The sequence below is a fragment of the Thermobia domestica genome, chromosome 1, assembly GCF_964235325.1.
Source record: "Thermobia domestica chromosome 1, izTheDome1.hap1.1, whole genome shotgun sequence".
NCBI classification, from domain to species: domain Eukaryota; kingdom Metazoa; phylum Arthropoda; class Insecta; order Zygentoma; family Lepismatidae; genus Thermobia; species Thermobia domestica.
In genome coordinates, this window is record NC_137454.1 from 55512649 (window position 1) to 55532260 (window position 19612).

The following is a 19612-nucleotide window of genomic DNA, read 5'->3' on the forward strand; positions in this document are numbered from 1 at the left end:
AGTTCATGGTGTTATTTTCTTCCTTCTCCTCTCCCCCCCCCCACATATTCAACCACAAAATCATTTATTTTCTCCTCCCTATGTGCGTCTGTCTCGCTTCAATGGCTATCGCAATGGACATGAAAAAAAGTGGTCATTTTCTCCCACAAAGGGAGCTTCTGTATTGGTCCATTTCTTTCTTTATATAAATGCGTGTTTGGTGAAAGAAGGACACTATTCATTTTTTAACAAAATTCTGCTCTTTAAAAAAAAAAATCTAGCCCTTTAAATGGGAAACAGTTGAGTTCTAGAGGCAATTTTAGAAAGTTCCAGTTCTTGGTAAATTGCTTCCGATTTGGCAAAGTTCCCATAAATACTGCATTCTTTCTCGGGTTAAAAGGCCAGGGTTGGTAACACTTATCATCACTATTATTGTGTGTATCTGTGTGTGTTTTTAAACATTATTATTGTATTAGCTTTGCCAAGTTTAATACGGAGTGTTGCATTGAAAATATAATACGAAAACCTCCGCTCTAATTCTGGCAATATCAACTTAGACAATAGCTGTGTGTGTGTTGGGGGCATTATGGCACGGTTTTAGAGCGCTCTCCGTTGGTACGAATAGCCCCAGATTCGACCCTAGGCCATGACACTTTGTGGTAGACAACATCGTGTCCGTGGTTTTTCTCAGGGCTATTCTGTTTCCTTCCACATTAGCATTCCATCATTTAATTTAATTTTTCATGTTTTCATTTAATCATCTTCTTTATCCCAAAGAGAGAGAGCTCAGGCGCGCACCAAGAAAATTTTGTTGGAGTCCAATACTACCACCTATATTTTCAGAAAAAATAATAAAGCTAGATTGTTTTTATAAGAGAAAGAGGACAGATGTGAACTCATACTCAAATGTTCATGGTACATCAATCATTTTCCCGTTAAACAAGTATAGTTTTATTAAGAAAATGTACAAACGTATGTCGAGTTAGGAAGTTTTGGGGAGATCTGGACTTGGTGTGCCGCCAGTCGTAGGTGTGACCCTGTCAGTGGGACGTAAAAATAAATTTCGTTTCATTTCAAGAACTGTGTGTAAAGTCTTTGGTATGGTAATAGTAATCCACAATTCGAGTTACACGGACAACCAATTATACTGACAACGTTCTCTCGTGGTTATTAACATTTCTTGCTTTAGTATAGGGGACTTGGGATCGATTCCCGTTTGGAGCTCATGTGGTTCAAAAACCCATGTTAAACTTAGATCCAGTGTCATTGCTCCTTCTGAGAAAGAGATTTTAACTTATGAGATAACCAAGCAAAGATCAAATTATACGGATTATCATTATATGTTTTCCAAAGCATGTCACAAACAGGACTTAGTTAGCAACTTGGAAACTGCAGCTAGGAAAAGAAAGAGGGGAGGGAATGTAATTAGAATATTTAACGTTTTGCTTCATGATCAGAACATGACAAAATGACTTTAAAACACGTTTTATTCTATGTAAATTTAAGAACATCGCAGGATACTCTAAGCTCTCCACATTCATTTCAATATGGCCTTTACTATATCATCCTCGACAGATTTACATTATAAACCAATGAACAAACTAATTTGTCAATAACTATTTCTGGCTATATTTACACTTTTTTTTTAAAAAAAATGCTCATTAATATTAATTTTTTTTAAGATTAACCCATATACACAACCTAGGATTTGTTTTTCGTTCAGTTGGTAGTTGAGATAGATAATTTCATCTCCTTTTAATTCCCATCATCTTTTTGGCAGAACAGCCATCCCGGAAATTAGATATTTAACTAATTTCCTTTCATCGACCTGACCATTCAAAGCCGTCATATTAGATTTATGATTTGTATTCAGCTTTCATGAATCGAGACCAGAGTTTGTAATTCCACCTGACTAATGATCATCTTTTGTGTAAAAAAATATTCAGCTATTTTTAGAAACGTTGCGTTCTCGAATTACGTTCCATTTCAACATTCTTTCCTTTATGCAGTTCAAAATAAAAACGTATGCACTTTTTTCTTCCTTCTTCCGGTATCTTATTAGAGATGTTCCACTCGTCACTATTCATGTATTTATACAATGAAATTTCGCGTCCCATCCCAGCCTTGGAAGTTAAGCGTTTGTGACGAAAGCGACACTAGTGACATCAGCCGGAAAACAGATGAGCTAAAGCGTCCCACGCCAGTTTCCACTACAGGAAATTCGACACAGTTTTCGCTCTACACACAATTGACCCAGTGACAGAAGTTCGCACAGGAAGACAGCAGCTTCGACTATTGTTTATTTATCATTTTTCACTTATTGGCGTTTAATTTAAACATTTGTAATTAAAACATAGTAAATTGTCATGAAGGTAATTTGCGCTAGAAGCAAATGTTTAATAATGTGTTTTGTGGATGTTTCACACAGATTTACATGCAAGGAAAAATCAAGAAATACCAAAATTTCGCGTATTATAGGATACCATTGGTGTTTGTTATCTACCTCTGGAAATAGCTGTATGATCATAATAAAATACATGCAAAATTGTACATTATTTAGTTGATTTTATACGCTCATGACTTTATCAAACATAAAGCAATTGAAAAATCACAGTTTGGGAGTTCATATGGAATTGTCGGGTAATAGATATACGAAGGTTGACTTTTAGCTCCCTCGCGGCTATGGAGATGGTGTAGCGCCTTTGAGTGAGAGAACTGTGTTCGATTCCCAGCAGAAGCTAATGCGATTTGGATTCCATGTTAAGATGTAGGTTTACATCTCATAATTTCGCTGCAGCATATAGTTTTTTTTTTTTTTTTTTTTTTTTTTAAGTTAAAGATGATGATTCGTTACACTCTGGCGAATCTACTTGCGAAAGTCATAGATATAATGTTCTTCCTTAGCACTACGCACTCATTCTGGGGCCACTGGAAGCAATATAAACATTATACTCAAAGTTTTTCGATATCTGAGATAAATCTGCTTTACTATTTGTTTTTGGATCAAAATATTTCAATCAAAAATTTTATTCTACGCCTTATATCTGGAGAACTACATGCAATGTAGTCAAACCCAAATTATCACTTAACTCAATATAATGTGTTTATTCCATAAAAAATATAAAAACTCGATTTAGTTGCCGTTCGAGAATTTTGTGGACCCTGATCCAATTGCCCAAAACATCCAATATATGTCATCAAAAATTTTCTTGTACGATTTATATCTGAAGAACTACATACAGTGTAGTCAAACCTAAAGTATCACTTAACTCAGTATGATGTGCTTATTACGAAGAAAATACGAAAACTCGATTTAGGGGCCGTTTAAAAATTTTGCGGCTCCTGATCCGAAAACTAAAAACTAACAATATAATAAACAATGCTTCTAAGTTTTGTTATCTTTTCATAAGTGATTTTAAGTGAATCTAGTTGCTGAAAAACAATATTCTGATCAATTAATGAGGAAATAATAAGCAAGCCTATACTTACCTGCTGATGTATAAAACTACACACACATGTACATATATTTTTTTTTCTATATACTGTTATATTGAATTCTAATGATTAAACTGCTGTACGGTGAAGAGACAAAAGCAAATGAATGAATGACTGACAATGGAGAACAAGATAAAAGAATAATGCGAGGTGTTTCTGGAGAAATGTACACTGTTTATAGCTTAATACAATATAGAATAATAAATACAACTATAAAGGTAACCAAGAAAGTTCTATCGCTTTTTCACCCACCACCCTCGAACATCGATATGTCACCTAAAATGTATCTGGATGATCAAAACTAGTCCCCATCAACATCGACGACCTTCTGCCAACGTTCTCGAAGGCCATGGATTCCATCGCGGTAGAACTTGGTGGGCAGTGAAGCGAAGAAGGTATCAACTGCATTTTGCACCTCTACTAGAGATTTCAACTGGTATCCTCTAAGGTGATTGTCCAAGGAATAAAACAGCTAATAATCAGACGGGGCAATGTCTGGGAGTATAGCGGATGCAATAGTGTTTCACATCCAACGCGTAGAATGGTGTCCACGTGGGGCTTAGCGTTGTCCTCTAACAGGAGGAGTTCTTTGCGATTCAGAATTGCTGGCTCCAGAGCTTTGAGCTTTTCTTGACCACAGCTCAACTGCTGACAGTACACAGTCGCATTGATGCTCTGACAAGCTAGTATCAGTTCCCGATGCACGATGCCGCGAGCGAGCAATTCACCCAATACATAGGAGGACCTTCTGATACAGTACTGGTTTCGGCTGTTTTGAAACTGATTTATGGGATGCTAACCAATGATGGTGCCACGAAGCTTGGTACAGAACCCATTTCTCATCAATGTCAACACTGTCCAGATTTGTCCAGAAATGGCTCCTTCCTCATATGAGATAGCAAAGAAACACAGGTGTCTGTTCCTGTTGCCTTTTGATCCAGAGTCAAATCATGTGGGACCCATCGACCCAACTTGTGCTTCCCAAGTTGATGGAGGTACTGCCGAATGGTTTCTCCACTCACATTGTAGTCCCAGTTCCTCGCATGTCTGACCACTGTTCCCCTCAATTGCTGCCTGAAGATCTTTATTTTGGACATGTGTTAGTCTTTCGGCACGTGGTGCGTCTTCGACTATTTCGTTACCGTCTTTAAACTTGTTAAATCGTCACTGCATTGTCCACGTATTAGCGGCACTCACCAAAAGCCTGGCTTATCTTAAGCCCTGTTGTAGCGGCGTTTGACCCTGTTTGAACTCGTACAGCATACACGCCCTTATGACTCTCTGTGGAGGTCTCATGTTCACTCTGTCCTTACGCAAGTTCACGGTGTAACTGAACTGCCACAACCAGGTAGTATGCTGGATATACATACAGACCAACAACTAACCTTCGCCTTATCTGTATTTGCATTCAACTCACGGTGTGAGGGCCAATTCAACACAGACCTCCACAAAAAGCGACAGAGCTTGCTTGGTTAACTTTGTAGATGAAATCATTTGATAATTTATCCATTTACTACCTGCAAAAACAAGTCATGTCGTCACCCCTACAAAAACGTTCATATTAGGCTTGCACCCGAGAGAGACGAGGCAATTTTCGTTAGAGTTACGAGACGAGATAACACTTTTAGTAGAAACTTTTACAATTTCTGAGAAAGACATCACTTTTGTGACACTTTTCCGAGACGAGACATCCTAAACTTTTGCCTTGTTGTCAACTCTAGTTGTGATTTGAATATTCTCTCTCAGAGGGCAACAATAACGCTTTTTGAACACCTGGAGAGTAAATCCTCTTCAGCTCCCCAGTCCCTTCCCTAAAGCACAGTGTCTGCCCACCAGGATTGTATGCCTTGCAGTTTCTCAAGTTACATTACTGATCCTTCACAGACAACAAAAGAAAGAATAATTCCAATTATTTTTTTAAAAAAATCAAAGGTTGGAAGCCGCTATTGTCGACCAAAATAATAATTCTTCCATACAATGATAACCACATACAGCCATTTCAACAAAAGAACTAGTTAGTAGCTACATTCATACAAAGATCTTGTCCATGAGACGTTCATTGAACTTTCGACGTATCCTATACCTGTCTCAGGACATTGAAGTCTACAGCAGAAATTTTAAAGATAATGGAAATATCTACGGAGTTTCCATTGGATTTTAATGGAATGTGCCTCTCACAGTAGAAACTTTATTGATAATGAAAACATCTATGGGGTTTCCATTGGATTTTAATGGGATGTGCTTATCGCGAGACAATATTTGGATGTCCAAAAGTCGCCCTTTAATTAATTCACAAACAATAAACAAATATTCCACAGGAATCTCACAGCAATTCCTGTTTCCGGGATATAAGTGGATATCTTACATTTCCACGGGATACCCATGGGACGTCTATTGGCAAAAATGGGACTCCCGTGGACATTGGGATATTTCAGACTGACGTCTCTTAGACATCCAAGGAATTTCTCTGCTAAGTGGGATAATCTAAATTAGAAACTAACGAAATTAATTTCATTGGGAAAACATACACTTTTTGACACAATATAACTGTGTCTGTATCTCCTATAAATAATGCCTTGATTATAAGTAAGCAAAGAGACAAATTAAGCAAAAAAGGATTCACTCTCAGCCTAGAAGAAATGGAACGATTCCAGCAGTGAGTAAAACATTCTATTAATCTAGCAGAAGATTAATAGGACGCAAATACATAAAGAGAACATTTGCTTAGGATTGTACTAACACATCCTCTCCATCAAACAGTAAAAAAGAAAAAAACAGTATGGTGTCAGAAAGCAAAAATGAAAAAATGAAAACTTTTTTTTTTTTTGTTAAAAAATGTGAACCATATCTTGTGCAGCTGTTACGGGAGTCTTAACAAAAACAAGGTAGGGTAGAAACATGATACAGACACTCGCAGGAAATACTCCAAATCTCTCTTCGTACACTGCGATGGTGCTTCTGTTGAGAAGGTAATGAGAAAGTGGGTCTTTTTTTATTATTTATTTTAATGCTTCTCAGCAGAGAAGGAACGGCAGGGGCTACAGAGGGAAGAAATATCACACAGTACTTGGTTTTCAGATTTAAGGCTGTTTCGGAACAGTATTCTCATAGACTTTATTGGCTTGTGAAATGCAATCCATATGTTCTTTATAGCATCTATTTCTCTTTATATCACTGTCAACAGACGCGAATGAAATGAAATAGAATATGCAGAAATGAAATTCCTCTAGATGCTTCTAGAATAATTTATAAAATATCTCGGGCTATTAACAGTAGTATAAGCACAATAAATCTCCATCAGAGTTACCCATGAGACGGGACGAGACGAGACAGAAGTTTCGTTACGAGATGCAAGATGATACAGAGGTCTTCCAATGGAAATAGACACTTTCCGAGACGAGACATAAATTGCGAGAAAGAGACTTAACTTTTATTTCCTAATCTCAATTTTCTTTCAATTTTTTTCCTTTTTGCCTCGGAAAATATTTCTTTGAATATTATTTTCATTGGATAATTTCTATTGTTTCTAACAGCGATTTTTGTGGAATTTTGGAAGGCGTTCAGGTTATGTGTTTTTCGTTGTCATATATCCAAGCAAGGATATCTAGATCCTGATGGGGATAAAGCAAATTTTGGGGGATCTGGGTCCCCATAAGCCCTCTACAATTGAGCCCCTGCTTCCTAAGTTACCTACCAGAGTTGAGTATTTTGTAAATTGAGTTTCCACTCTGACATTAGCTCACTAACTTCAAAAGTTCTCGCGTTCATTATTCATAATTATATTTATCTTAGCTCAGATTTGCACTCGGTCGATCTTGGGATCGCTCTCCTTAAGGAGGCTGACTGACGCTCTCTTGATTTCTCGTCCATTTACCTCAATGGACTAGCTGTTGCTAAGGCTCGGGCTCACTCTCCTCATTGGAGATGGCTCTCGCTCGTACTCCGACTCTGGTCCGTTATCTTATTGAACTCAAAGTCGATTGAGCCTGGCTTGCGAGACTGGATCAATGACAGAGCGAGGGGGTGCGTGTCCCCGTTAGCTATGTCTGTCCCCGAGACATGTTGTATACAAAATCATCCATTTAGGTATATCTAGGTACAAAAATTGCTCCTCCACAAGAGAAATTAACGGCCTCTCCGCTTAAAGGGCTTAAAGTCGGAAATCCACTCAGTAGAATCTCATAAATGTTTTTAAAAATTTGGCGCCTATAGACACGCTTACATAAAAATGTATGAACAGAAAAACAGACAACTGATGAACAAAGACATCAAAAATAGTCTTTCCAGCTTGTATAATTCATCACGTATAAATAGGCTACAATATCGAATTCGATTTTGTTCACTAGCATAATATCCGTGAACCGGGCCCCACTCACACCGGCTCTAAGTTTAAAACATGCCAAAAATTAGTATTGATGACTTGTAGTGTTAAAAAAAAATGTGCTGTCACACAAATGTCAAAAAACAAAAAAGATTCTGAGTAGAAAGAAAATTAGTGGTATGTATCTTATGATAAAAATGAGGGAGAGATTGTTTTCTTTAATGATGCTGCCATTAAACATTTTCGAATATATTTGGCCTTCTGATAATAGCACTAATTTTCTTTTTATGCAGTATCGTCAGCACTAATTTAACACTAACTTTGTGTACAGATTTCATACCAATCGATTGAGTGGGTGGGGCTAGCGTAAACCTAGACCTATCCAGAACATTATATATATTTGACGTTTGTGTGACAGCACAATTTTTCAAACACTACAGGTGGTCAACACTAATTGTACACCAATTTTGGGCATGTTTTAAAATTAGTGTCGGTGTGGATGGGGCCAGGTTTACGGATAGAATATCATATCTCCTATTCTTGTTCAGAAGAAACAAGTAGAAATTTTGCAATATGCTGATTGAGATCTAATAAATCTTGCAAATTATAACGGACACAATGTGCAAACCGTTCAAGATTTCTTTTTTCCTTTTAGAACTCAGTAGCCATTGTTTGGAAACGTCATGAAATTTTTATATTTGTGTTATCATTAGCAATGGGTGCATTATAGAAACAAGATATACACCGTACATGTAGTTGTTTTCTTCTTCCCATTATTATTATTATTATTATTATTATTATTATTATTATTATTATTATTATTATTATTATTATTATTATTATTATTATTATTATTATTATTGGATATTTTAAAGATTTCGCATAACATATTTTTCAGTATGAAGGAAGGATTTAAATTCACTTCCTCATTATTAGCTTATTTTAACTTCAAACAATAGGAATTGTGGGAAAGCCTCATAAAACATACACACCGTATTCTTCTACCTACCACAATAGAATAATTTTAACAAAAGCTATTGAGGAACATATTTTTTGGATCATGGTGGGGATGGTTAATTTTCTCTCTGACTCTCGACTCTAACTAATTTTAAACGCAAGCAATAGGCATGAGTGGGATTTAAAAAATCGTATATATTATTCACGAAAGTTACTGTGGAATATATTTTGTAATTGAAGGGAGGATAAAACCATTAAATTGATCTTTTTATTCTCCACTGATATTAACTTCATGTAGTACAGATCATTGAGAAGCCTCAAAGAAAATATGAAATAAAATATGCACCATATTGCATCAAAGTCAAATATATACATAGGCCTATATATAGAAAAAAAACATATTGACGAAAGTTATTGTGCAAGGTTAAATGGCGAAGACAGGGGATAATGCACCCTGTCATTCTTGGCAGACTTTATAACGAAGCAGTAGTGGTATTTGGTGAGACCCATGGAAAACATACGCTACATTGCCTCAGAAAATAATAATGTTGGTAAAAGTATGAGGAAACTTCCAAATTTAGGAGAATTTACTCCCTTGTTTCCGCTTATCCTTCACCAATTGTTTGTTAGTTTTTATTGTAGAGAACAATACAACATTTTTTAGTTCAGAGATTGTTTATTTTACTGTAAATACGTATTTTTTATAATAATCCGACCTTTTCCACGTTCCAACCAGTGCACGACTGGCCACGTTGGCTACTTCCGCAGGAAACGCGAGGTGCAGCACCTGTAGGTCGAATTTTTGCGATCGCAAATGCTTTCTTGAGTCTTCCTACCAAAAAAGGTTGCGGAAGCGTAAGTTTATCTTTCCGAAATAAGTCTTCTCGGGTCCCCCTTGCTCATATCAGTACGGCTCCGTGAGCCAGTAAAACTTCGTACTTAGCAAAGACCCCGTCTAAACCGTAACGGCCTCTTGCGCTTATTCGCTTTCACCTGTTGTCTCCTGCGTACACCGTTCATATATACTATCCAACTCCCCTCTCCAGGCCTTCCTCTGGAAAACGGACGAATCATTTGTCTCCTTTACTTTTTGTGTTTAGAGAGAAAAGATTTATTCCAGAATGTAGACAAAGGAAAAGTGATTTGATTGCCACATCAATTGAAGAACTGCGTAAAAAATAATAAATAAATAAATCTCAAAGTAACTGATGTAACTTCACGATTACGTTTGATCGGCCCAGTATTATTGTAACTTGTTTTGCAATCTGATTTGTACTACATAGTTACTCAATACAGAAAATATAATTTTGTCACTTATCACGTTTTGCAACTGACGTGTTTACATACATACACACACACACACACATATATATATATATATATATATATATATATATATATATATATATATATATATATATATATATTACAACGAGATACTTTGTATCGGTCGATAATTACTTGTATCTTGGGCAGAAAGTGCTTCTACGTAAGCGCTATACCTGATGTAATGTTAACTAAAGATAACGAAAGAAGAATGTTTTTAAGATATAAGAAATATACATTATTATTGTATAGTTGGTTGCTATGTAGTTGTTTATAGATACTTAATTAACATGTATGATTGCAAGACAATTTGTGTGAATATACGTTAAAAGAGAATCAACGAATAAATTATCTAACACTTATCATGGACTTGTAATTTCCGTAGAAAAGGTGATAATACTAGTGAATGTAATTACGGAAGAAATTTTAAGGTGTAAACGATTACTGCCACTAAAGATTTACTTATATTATTAGCCGAACCAGGGTTGATGACTACCTTTGGTGAGTCGTTGTAAAATTTTTGGTTTACCTCACCCGGGATTCTTGTAAATTCATATCCCGAAGTCTAAAGTAAGGGTGAATTTGCCTCTGTAAGAAGGTTCATGAATACGAACTCTACTATTCTCAGAAGTGGCAGAGTAATCACAAGAAAAATTATGATCGGTGAGATAGTAGAAAATGAAACTGTTGACAGTGTTAACAACGAGCAAAATATAGCTCCCATTACACCCGAAATGTTGACATTAGAAGACAAAATTTTAATGGCATTACAGAGACAGGAACAAGCCATGAAACAAAATTTGGCTCAGATGTCCAACGAATTAAAACAGACGGTACAGCAGAAATCCGAAGAATCAAGTAGACAATATGAAGAATTAAGAAGATTGGAGCAAATAGATCAAAAATCAGAAGAAACGAAACAATCTGTTATCCAGGCTGTGAGAGACATCACATTACAGTTTGGTGAAAAGCTAAAAAGATTATCTGAAGATTGTCAGGATAATTACAACCATGTAATCCAAGAAGTCAATTGTGTAAAAAAGGATTTGGAAGTAATAGAATCTTCTGTTCGTCAGCAAAAGATTCAGGTCACTGATAATTCTAACCAAATACGTGCAAATACTCAATTGATATCTACCTTACAAGAGGAAATTAGGACGTTACAGATTAAGGACAACGCATACCACAACAACATGGTTAATGATCGTTTGGAGTTCCCTTGTTCACAAGAGATGCCCTCGCATTCACCCGCAGCAGATCGACGTGGGCCTTACGTTATCTCTTCTTCAAGTAATCCATCCGATGAGGACATTATTTTGGAAAGAACTCATCCAAGGAATACAGATGGGCGTAAAAGAGATGGTGGAACCACGCATAACGCAGTAGGTAGAAATTGTCACTCAACACGAACACGAAATGGTGAAAGGAATGTAAAGTTGAGTGTAAAGATGAGCGAAATACGTGCTATGAGTAAGTTTAGTGGTAAATGTAATGAAAATGCTACTTCTTTCCTAGAAAAATTTCAAGATGAGTGCAGTATAATGTGTATAGATAAATCGCAATATATGAAACTAATCCCTCATTTATTACTCCCACCATGTTCTTTATGGTTTAAAGCAGTACGAGATCACGTCAATACATATGAGGAATTCAAAGCCGCGCTGATTGCAAATTACGAAAACGACTTTTTACTTGCAAACAGAGATGCCACGATTAGAAACCAACCTTTTAATCCTAGTTTGCACAAATCTGTTGTTGATTTTGTTGTAAATACGTATAACGAATTAAAAGTCGTAAATCCGTTGCAATCGGAATCTAGAGTGATTGCATCTATTCGAAATCTACTACCGTTTAAATTACAACAGATCCTGTTTTCTACGCAGTGCATAAGTTTTAATCACCTATTAATGCTTGTCCAATGTTATGAAACTCAATACCAAGCACTGAATCATCAAACGGGAGTAGGTAAAATTAAAAACAATTCAGATCACCTTGTACCTGTTCGTAATCTAAATATCCGTAACGTGAACGATACGGAACATAACCTAAATCGAGCAAATTTAAACAATCAGAACGATCAAAATAGGCAAAGATATGTTGGGAATCCACCTAACCTAACCAATCGTGACAATAATTATGTCAGATCACTTAATCGAAGTAGACTCAAAAACAGTCGAAATACATGGCGAAATTCCAGAAATACAGTAAACTACATGGATAGACGTAATCGTAATTCAAGAGATGGCACTTCGTATCAAAATCAAAACAATGACGCAATTCATGTACAAAATAATGCGGAACATAATCACGATTGTGCAGTACAATGTACTTTATTAGAATCATATACCAGTGCGAATTTAAACTGACTGCAGTTGATGTAGTAAGGGTTAAACCCATATCAGTTATAGATTCTTATGAACATTTATCTTCAAATTTATGTATTAATGTCAATAATGAAAACAACCCTTATGACTTTGAAGTACAACACATTAAAGGAGTGGGTAATGGACCCGTAGATACTTTATTACTTCTGTTTCAACAAATGATAATTTTCAAATGATTTTAATTCTTTCTTGTTAATATGAAGAATTACAGTTCGATTCATAATTGATTAAAAGCAAAGGTTATTTATATTATATTGATTTGTGTTGAAACTTAATTATCAAGGATTATGTTAAGTATAAGGTTCATTCTATTAAGCTAATTATCCGACGACTGTCTTCATGCACCACCTTATATGTTACTCGAATAAGATCTTTTTGTATCATGACGCCTTATTGATATAATGTATACTGTAAAATATCATCTAACGTAGTCGTTATATAATGCGCCCTAGAAAGACCAAACATTGTTATTATCACCGTTTTTAATAATGATTGAAACTGTTGATCATTGTAATGTGTTTTAAAATGAAATTATTTCTTACGTTTTTGACTTCGTACCCTTCGTTGATTATATTAGTAAGCAACGACGTTTTTATAATAAAAGATAAATATTAATGAAATAGAAGACTTGTTATAAATGTATTTATATGTAGGAAACTTAATGAAGTTATATACGAGGGGCGATCAAAATGTAAAGGACACAATCAATATAATACCATCATTATAAACGGACCAGTAGTTCTTAAATATAAAAGTCAAGCTACCTTGTAACTTTTATATTCAGTCCCATCATCGGGCGACATTTTATACAACGAGATACTTTGTATCGGTCGATAATTACTTGTATCTTGGGCAGAAAGTGCTTCTACATAAGCGCTATACCTGATGTAATGTTAACTAAAGATAACGAAAGAAGAATGTTTTTAAGATATAAGAAATATACATTATTATTGTATAGTTGGTTGCTATGTAGTTGTTTATAGATACTTAATTAACATGTATGATTGCAAGACAATTTGTGTGAATATACGTTAAAAGAGAATCAACGAATAAATTATCTAACACTTATCATGGACTTGTAATTTCCGTAGAAAAGGTGATAATACTAGTGAATGTAATTACGGAAGATATTTTAAGGTGTAAACGATTACTGCCACTAAAGATTTACTTATATTATTAGCCGAACCAGGGTTGATGACTACCTTTGGTGAGTCGTTGTAATATATATATATATATATATATATATATATATATATATATATATATATGAGGGGCTTTAAGGACACATGCCAAGGGCCCTGAACTTGTCCAGTCCGACACTGCTACCCCCAGTTCCAAAGGTCACGGATTAGAAGGGTTCTACTGTATAGCTAAAAAATCCTTATTAATATGTATAGTTCTAATTAATCTTTGCAACTGTAATTAATCTTAAACTGTGATTCCGAATATGATACATTAACTCGCTTTTAATTAATGCTAACACAAAGGCTATCTCTCCCAAAGAGTTACACCCTTGTTCTGGATTATTCACTTACAGTCTATATGCATTAGTTCAATACAAGCAACGTAAAGGCAACGAACGATTATGATTTCGCCTTGTGATTTCATAATTTAGCAGGACTGTTGGTTATAATAATCTAGAACAGAAATTTTCTCTTCAGTACAGGGATTTCGTAGCAATCGTTTTAGTTGAGATGGGATTAGGCAGCTCGCCTATTAGGTTATAATTTTACTATTCCGTCACAAAAAAAAACTAAGAACACTTTGTTAATACACAAGCGACGAAATGATATTCTACTCCTACTAAAAACTCATGTATAGTCATGATGCAGATATAATGGAGCACACGTAATGACTACAATCGTATTGCAGAAGTGAAGAAGTGACTATTTATATCACGGAGTAAATTGGAGATTTATATAGGCCTATATATATATTCAATGATATTTGGGAGAAGAAAGAAACTCAGTGTACATACACAACAAGCAAAACAATTACCTATCATTTTCTTCTGTTCCTTGGATATTCGATGAGCTTCGAAATACCAAATAGCACTTTCGATTTATAAGTGGTCACCAGAGACATTTTTATTTAAGATGTGAAATAAATTCTGACGAGAATTGTAATATTTCTCATGTCGAGTTTCAAAATGCATGTCTCATTTCTGAGACGAGACAAATTTCTCGTCTCGTTGGCAACACTGCTGTCTACTCTACTGGTTCTCAACCTTTTTTTTGACTGATGACACACTTTACAACGTCTAGGGCATTGCGACACACTTTGTTATGAATAATTATATCTATTATAATAGTGAAATCAATTAGTTTTTATAATGACTCTCACTGAGCAATATTGCTACCGCTGAACATGTTGATTGGTACAGTCAGTCTCAATGTTAACTAATTATTATTAAATTCTTCATGATTTTTAAATTCTAAAATTTCGCGACGCTCCTTAGGGGACCGTATGACACACCAGTGTGTCGTAACATATCGGTGCAGAAATATTGCAGTCAAACCGGAAGTGGTAAAAAATTAACCGTTTGTAAATAAGCGAGAAGCGGTATTTTGAAATCTGATTCTGCATTTCAAAAGAGTAGGTTCCATTTTCATCCTTATCCTTCAACTAACACTGAAAGTGCTAGAAATTTACTTGACCCTCCAATCTCAATATTGATATCCACAGAGCAAAAATTGTCAGAGATAAGCATTCCGAAGAATGAGTTTTGTAACTTCTATCTCTCTATTCAAACCCCAAAGTGGTGAAAATCAGGTTTTCAACCCCGATCGCAATAATGGAATAACGAAAATAGATAACTACAAACAGGTTCTTTTTAAAATATGGATTCAGCACTGCAAAAGTATGTTTTATCTCTTGATTTTATCGTCTATTGTAACCGGAAGTGATAGACATGAACTATAACTTCCGGTTTCAATATAAAAACAGCAAGAAATAACGAGTAAAGCTGTTTGATATGGATTCAGCATCCGAGAAACATGTTTTATCTATGACTTAATCCTTTTATTGTAACTAGAAGTTATAAACAGGGCCTCCCTAACCGTGCCACACCGTGAAATAAGATCATTTGCCCCCCTCCTCCCTCGTCTCTCTCTATCTCTCTCAAGAAAAAGTAAAATCCTAAAAGCCACAATTTCAAGTCTGCTATTCCATCATGAACAACGAAGGGCAAGGAAAGAGCTTTCGCACCCAGAAAAGCCTAAACACTACAAACACAATCTCGTTGTGTCTTTTTTTCTTTAAATAATAATCTATTATGTTAGCGAAAGAAAAAACAAACACACCTGCAGAGGAAAGATGGTAATCCTTTTTATAGAAGTCAATATCGCGCTTCAATCTCAATATATCAGTTTGCAATTCCAGTGCAACTAGCTCTTTTATCCTTATTTCTTGATTTTTCTTCTACGTCCTTTAATTAAAAAAAAAAAACTTGTTTCTGTCTTCAATGATAAGGAACTTGTTTGTGACAGAGAGAAGACTAGTTTTCATATCAAAATTGTGATAACTAACTAAATGGAACAGGTGTTCCCTACTTTTCGACAATTGAGTTCTTGTATTTGACAACAATCAAGCAATTCATGCCTGGGATTTGTTTGACCATTTGCTTTAGCACTGTCCATGTGACCTGAAACTAATGCTACCTAAATATGATTTATGAACATAGTATTCAAATAGAAGGTCAGTTAACTACCATCATCATGAAATCTGTTTCCAACAAGAAATATTTGTTTTAAAAAATATTGTTATGACAGATTTTTCTGCACCTCGAAATTTTTCCACCTCATGCAAATGCACGTGTTGAACATATGCTAGGGCCGGCGCTGGACATAAACTACCACTTCCGGTTACCTTATTAACTTTTATAGAATAAAAACAGTAACAGATTGTGAGTAATACCTTTTTTATATGGATTCATAGCCCGAGAAACAGGTTTTATCTATATTATCCTCTTATTGCAACCAGAAGTTATAGAATTGGATTCGCGTGGTTTGGACGCGTACTGTAGTTTCAGACTGTGAAATGAAACACCTGTTTTGTCTAGGTAAATAAGGATAAAGAAAGAAATTTTTAAGCAGTGGCGGCTCGTGCTACTTATACTTAGGAGGGCTGCATAAAATAAAGCACTTACCTTATTTAAAAATTAATTCCATACAACGGTCCTTCCTTGTAGCAAACTTGTCGATAACTCTATTGTTAAAGTTAGGGATCTTTTCAACCATTTCCTTTTCTATTGATAACATGGCAAGTGCTGTTAACCGTTCTTCTCCCATTGTATTTCTCAGAAAAGTTTTCACTCTTTTAAGGGTAGAAAAGCATCGCTCAGGTTCACTACTAGTAAGGGGCAACGTTATGAATATTTTCAAAAGTTTTAGCACTTCAGAAAAAGTGGAAGCAAGACTATTGTTTATAATATATTGGAGGAAATTCACAGCACCACCAAGTTTCCTTAACTCTTCTCTTGCATAAACTACACTAAATTCTGTATGAAGTTTATCTTTATCAAACACAGGAAAGAGTTCTGTACATTTATTGAAGATTTCTTCGGGAATGGAAGCACTAAACTCATCAAAATTAGATTCCTGCAGAAGTGAAGATATGGATAAGTGGTCTGTAAAATGGAAGCGCAGGTTCACTTCGTTTAAAATAACATCACACACTTCTTTGGCTGCGGCTGTTCTTGATTGTGCGTTTGAAACAATTCTCCTTTTGTGTTGACTTTGCGTTTCGGTATCAATTAGTCCTATTGATTCCCTGATTTTATTAATTTCAATAGTAAAGGCAGATAAATATGATTGAACTTTTGCTGCATCTATTTGACGACTTTGTAGTTGGTTATATAGAATATCAAGATGTGGCATAACTAAGTGAAAAAAATTTAGCCAGAAACAAAATTCTTCATTTTGGGGATAACCCAACAAGGCAGATGTTTCATTTATTGTTGCGGTGCTTGAGGTCTCGGATTCTGACAAAATTTGGAAGCATTCTTTCAGTTCTTCCTGCTTTTCATACACTACATTAACAGTCCTAGATTTAAAATTCCATCTAGTTGGTCCACCAGTGGGTATCCGCTTGGCAACACAGGAATCTAAAACAGCTGTTCTGTTATGAGAGCGAGAAAAAAAAGCCGGGATAGCAGAAAGATTAGAAAAGAATATTCTGGCTTTAGTGTTTTGTCTGGTGGCTCTTTCCATCACAAGATTCAATTGATGAGCAAAACAGTGCACAAAATAAGCATTAGGGTATACCTCTCTCACTTTGGCCTGAACTCCATTTATAGCCCCACTCATTACAGCTGCGCCATCATAGCTTTGTCCAATAAGTTTACTTTCTTGTTTTAAGATTTGATTAATTTCAGAAAGTATGCATTCAGCAATGGAGTCGGCATTTTGGTCATTTGGATTAAAAAAGCCCCAGAATCTTTCCACAGGAACACCTTCTGCAGTACAGTACCTTAAGACAATAACAAGCTGAAACCTATCTGCAATGTCAGTTGTTTCGTCAGCCATAAGAGAAACATATTCGGCAGCTTTAATTTCTTCTATTATATTTTCCCTGGTGACTTCTAGCATACATTGAAGTAACTCATTTTCAATACTTTTAGAAGTCCCTTTAAATGCTGATGTACTGTCAAGGAATCTAGTTCAGATGTATATTTAATCAACCCTATGAACACGCCTTGATTTTTCGACTCTTCACGCTCATCATGCCCCCTTAACGCTAGTTCATGAAAACCACAGAATTTTACGCAGTTAACGATTTTTGAAAGAGTGTCCCTATTTTTTTGCACCTGACTATTATGACGTTCAATCGAGTCTTTATAGGCTTGACTTAAACAAGTCTGGACGTTCACAGAACCAAGTGTGGCTAGATTTAACATATTATTAACATGCTTCCTTGATATTTCATGTTTATGGCTTTTGTCATGAAGTCTCTTCAAATCCGATACCCCTTTTTCAACCCACGCGATGTTCGCTGCGTCATCGTCAATCCCGAACAAAAGACAAGGGAAACAGAAAAGTGCATTTCTTACTACTTCACACCCACATATCCACTCATATTTGTTATATATTTCAGTATTGAAACACCTAGTGTACTGTTTTTGACGACTTACAGCAGTTTGTGTTATGTTTAATACAGGAGTAGGTCCCCCATGTGCTTTAATTTCACACTTTTCTGCCAATGTTAAACTACCAAATCGAATAGATTTTAAATATTCTACTGAATTATTCATTTTCCCTATACAAACACAAGGTGTGGAACCACAACAAAGCACGAAAAAATACACGCACGTCGTCACAGAACACCAATGCACTCACAAGAAGACAAGGACGAAACAGACCACCCTAAAAGAACTGCAGGAATTCTAATTGTATAGTTTCATAGTTGTTGTATAGTTGTATAGTTCTATAGTTTCACTTGTCTTTTGGGAACACTGATACAAAAGACAAAATTCACAAGTAACACCAGATCATTCGCACAACGCAACGCAAATACTCACGGAACGGAACACCGCATTTTCAAAGAATTAATATAATCCACTATTGCACAGAATAAATCACTTGCCTACTAGAAACACCCCGCCAGTAGACAAACAACACAAGTATACTCAGCGTTGCTAATCAAAGAAAAGGAGATTATGCCACTCGCAGCTAAAAATCAGAAACTGTATATTTTATTTAGGATTAGCCAGGAGAGATTTCCCTAGAGTTGGCAAGTCTGAATATACGCGCGCATCGTCAAACAAAGCAGACGGATACAAATTGAGAAGAACGCGCTTGCGCAAACTGTCAAAACTCCGAAAGGACTGCAGGGAAAGCAGTCCACACGTTATCAGGAAAGACATGCTAGAAAGGGGAGGAAGTGGAATCACAACATCGTAAGAAAAGCCAGGAGATTGTACTGACAGTCCCAGGGAGTGAAGTGGAACAACAAATTTGCTAAAAGCAAGCGAAAAATTGAACAACAAAACGCGCGTTAAAAGAGCATACATATAAAGATTGATTAATAAGTCTCGGATCGGAAATATGGAATTACTTTGGGGGGGCTGCAGTCCTGCAGCCTACCCCCACGGACCGCCGCTGTTTTTAAGATTTCAACACACTGCCATAATAGGCACTGTCTGCACTTCACT

General features: G+C 35.8%; 2 protein-coding genes across 2 annotated transcripts in view; both read right to left on the reverse strand.

The window, feature by feature from the left end:
* The window catches only part of LOC145684880 (uncharacterized), a 605514-nt gene that overhangs the window by 565310 nt on the left and 20592 nt on the right, over window positions 1-19612 (reverse strand). The window lies entirely within an intron of this gene.
* Window positions 16611-18050, reverse strand: LOC145682945 (zinc finger MYM-type protein 1-like). Its single transcript, XM_081754316.1, has one exon. It carries the CDS (start codon window positions 18048-18050, stop codon window positions 16611-16613), a length of 1440 nt encoding a protein of 479 aa, XP_081610442.1.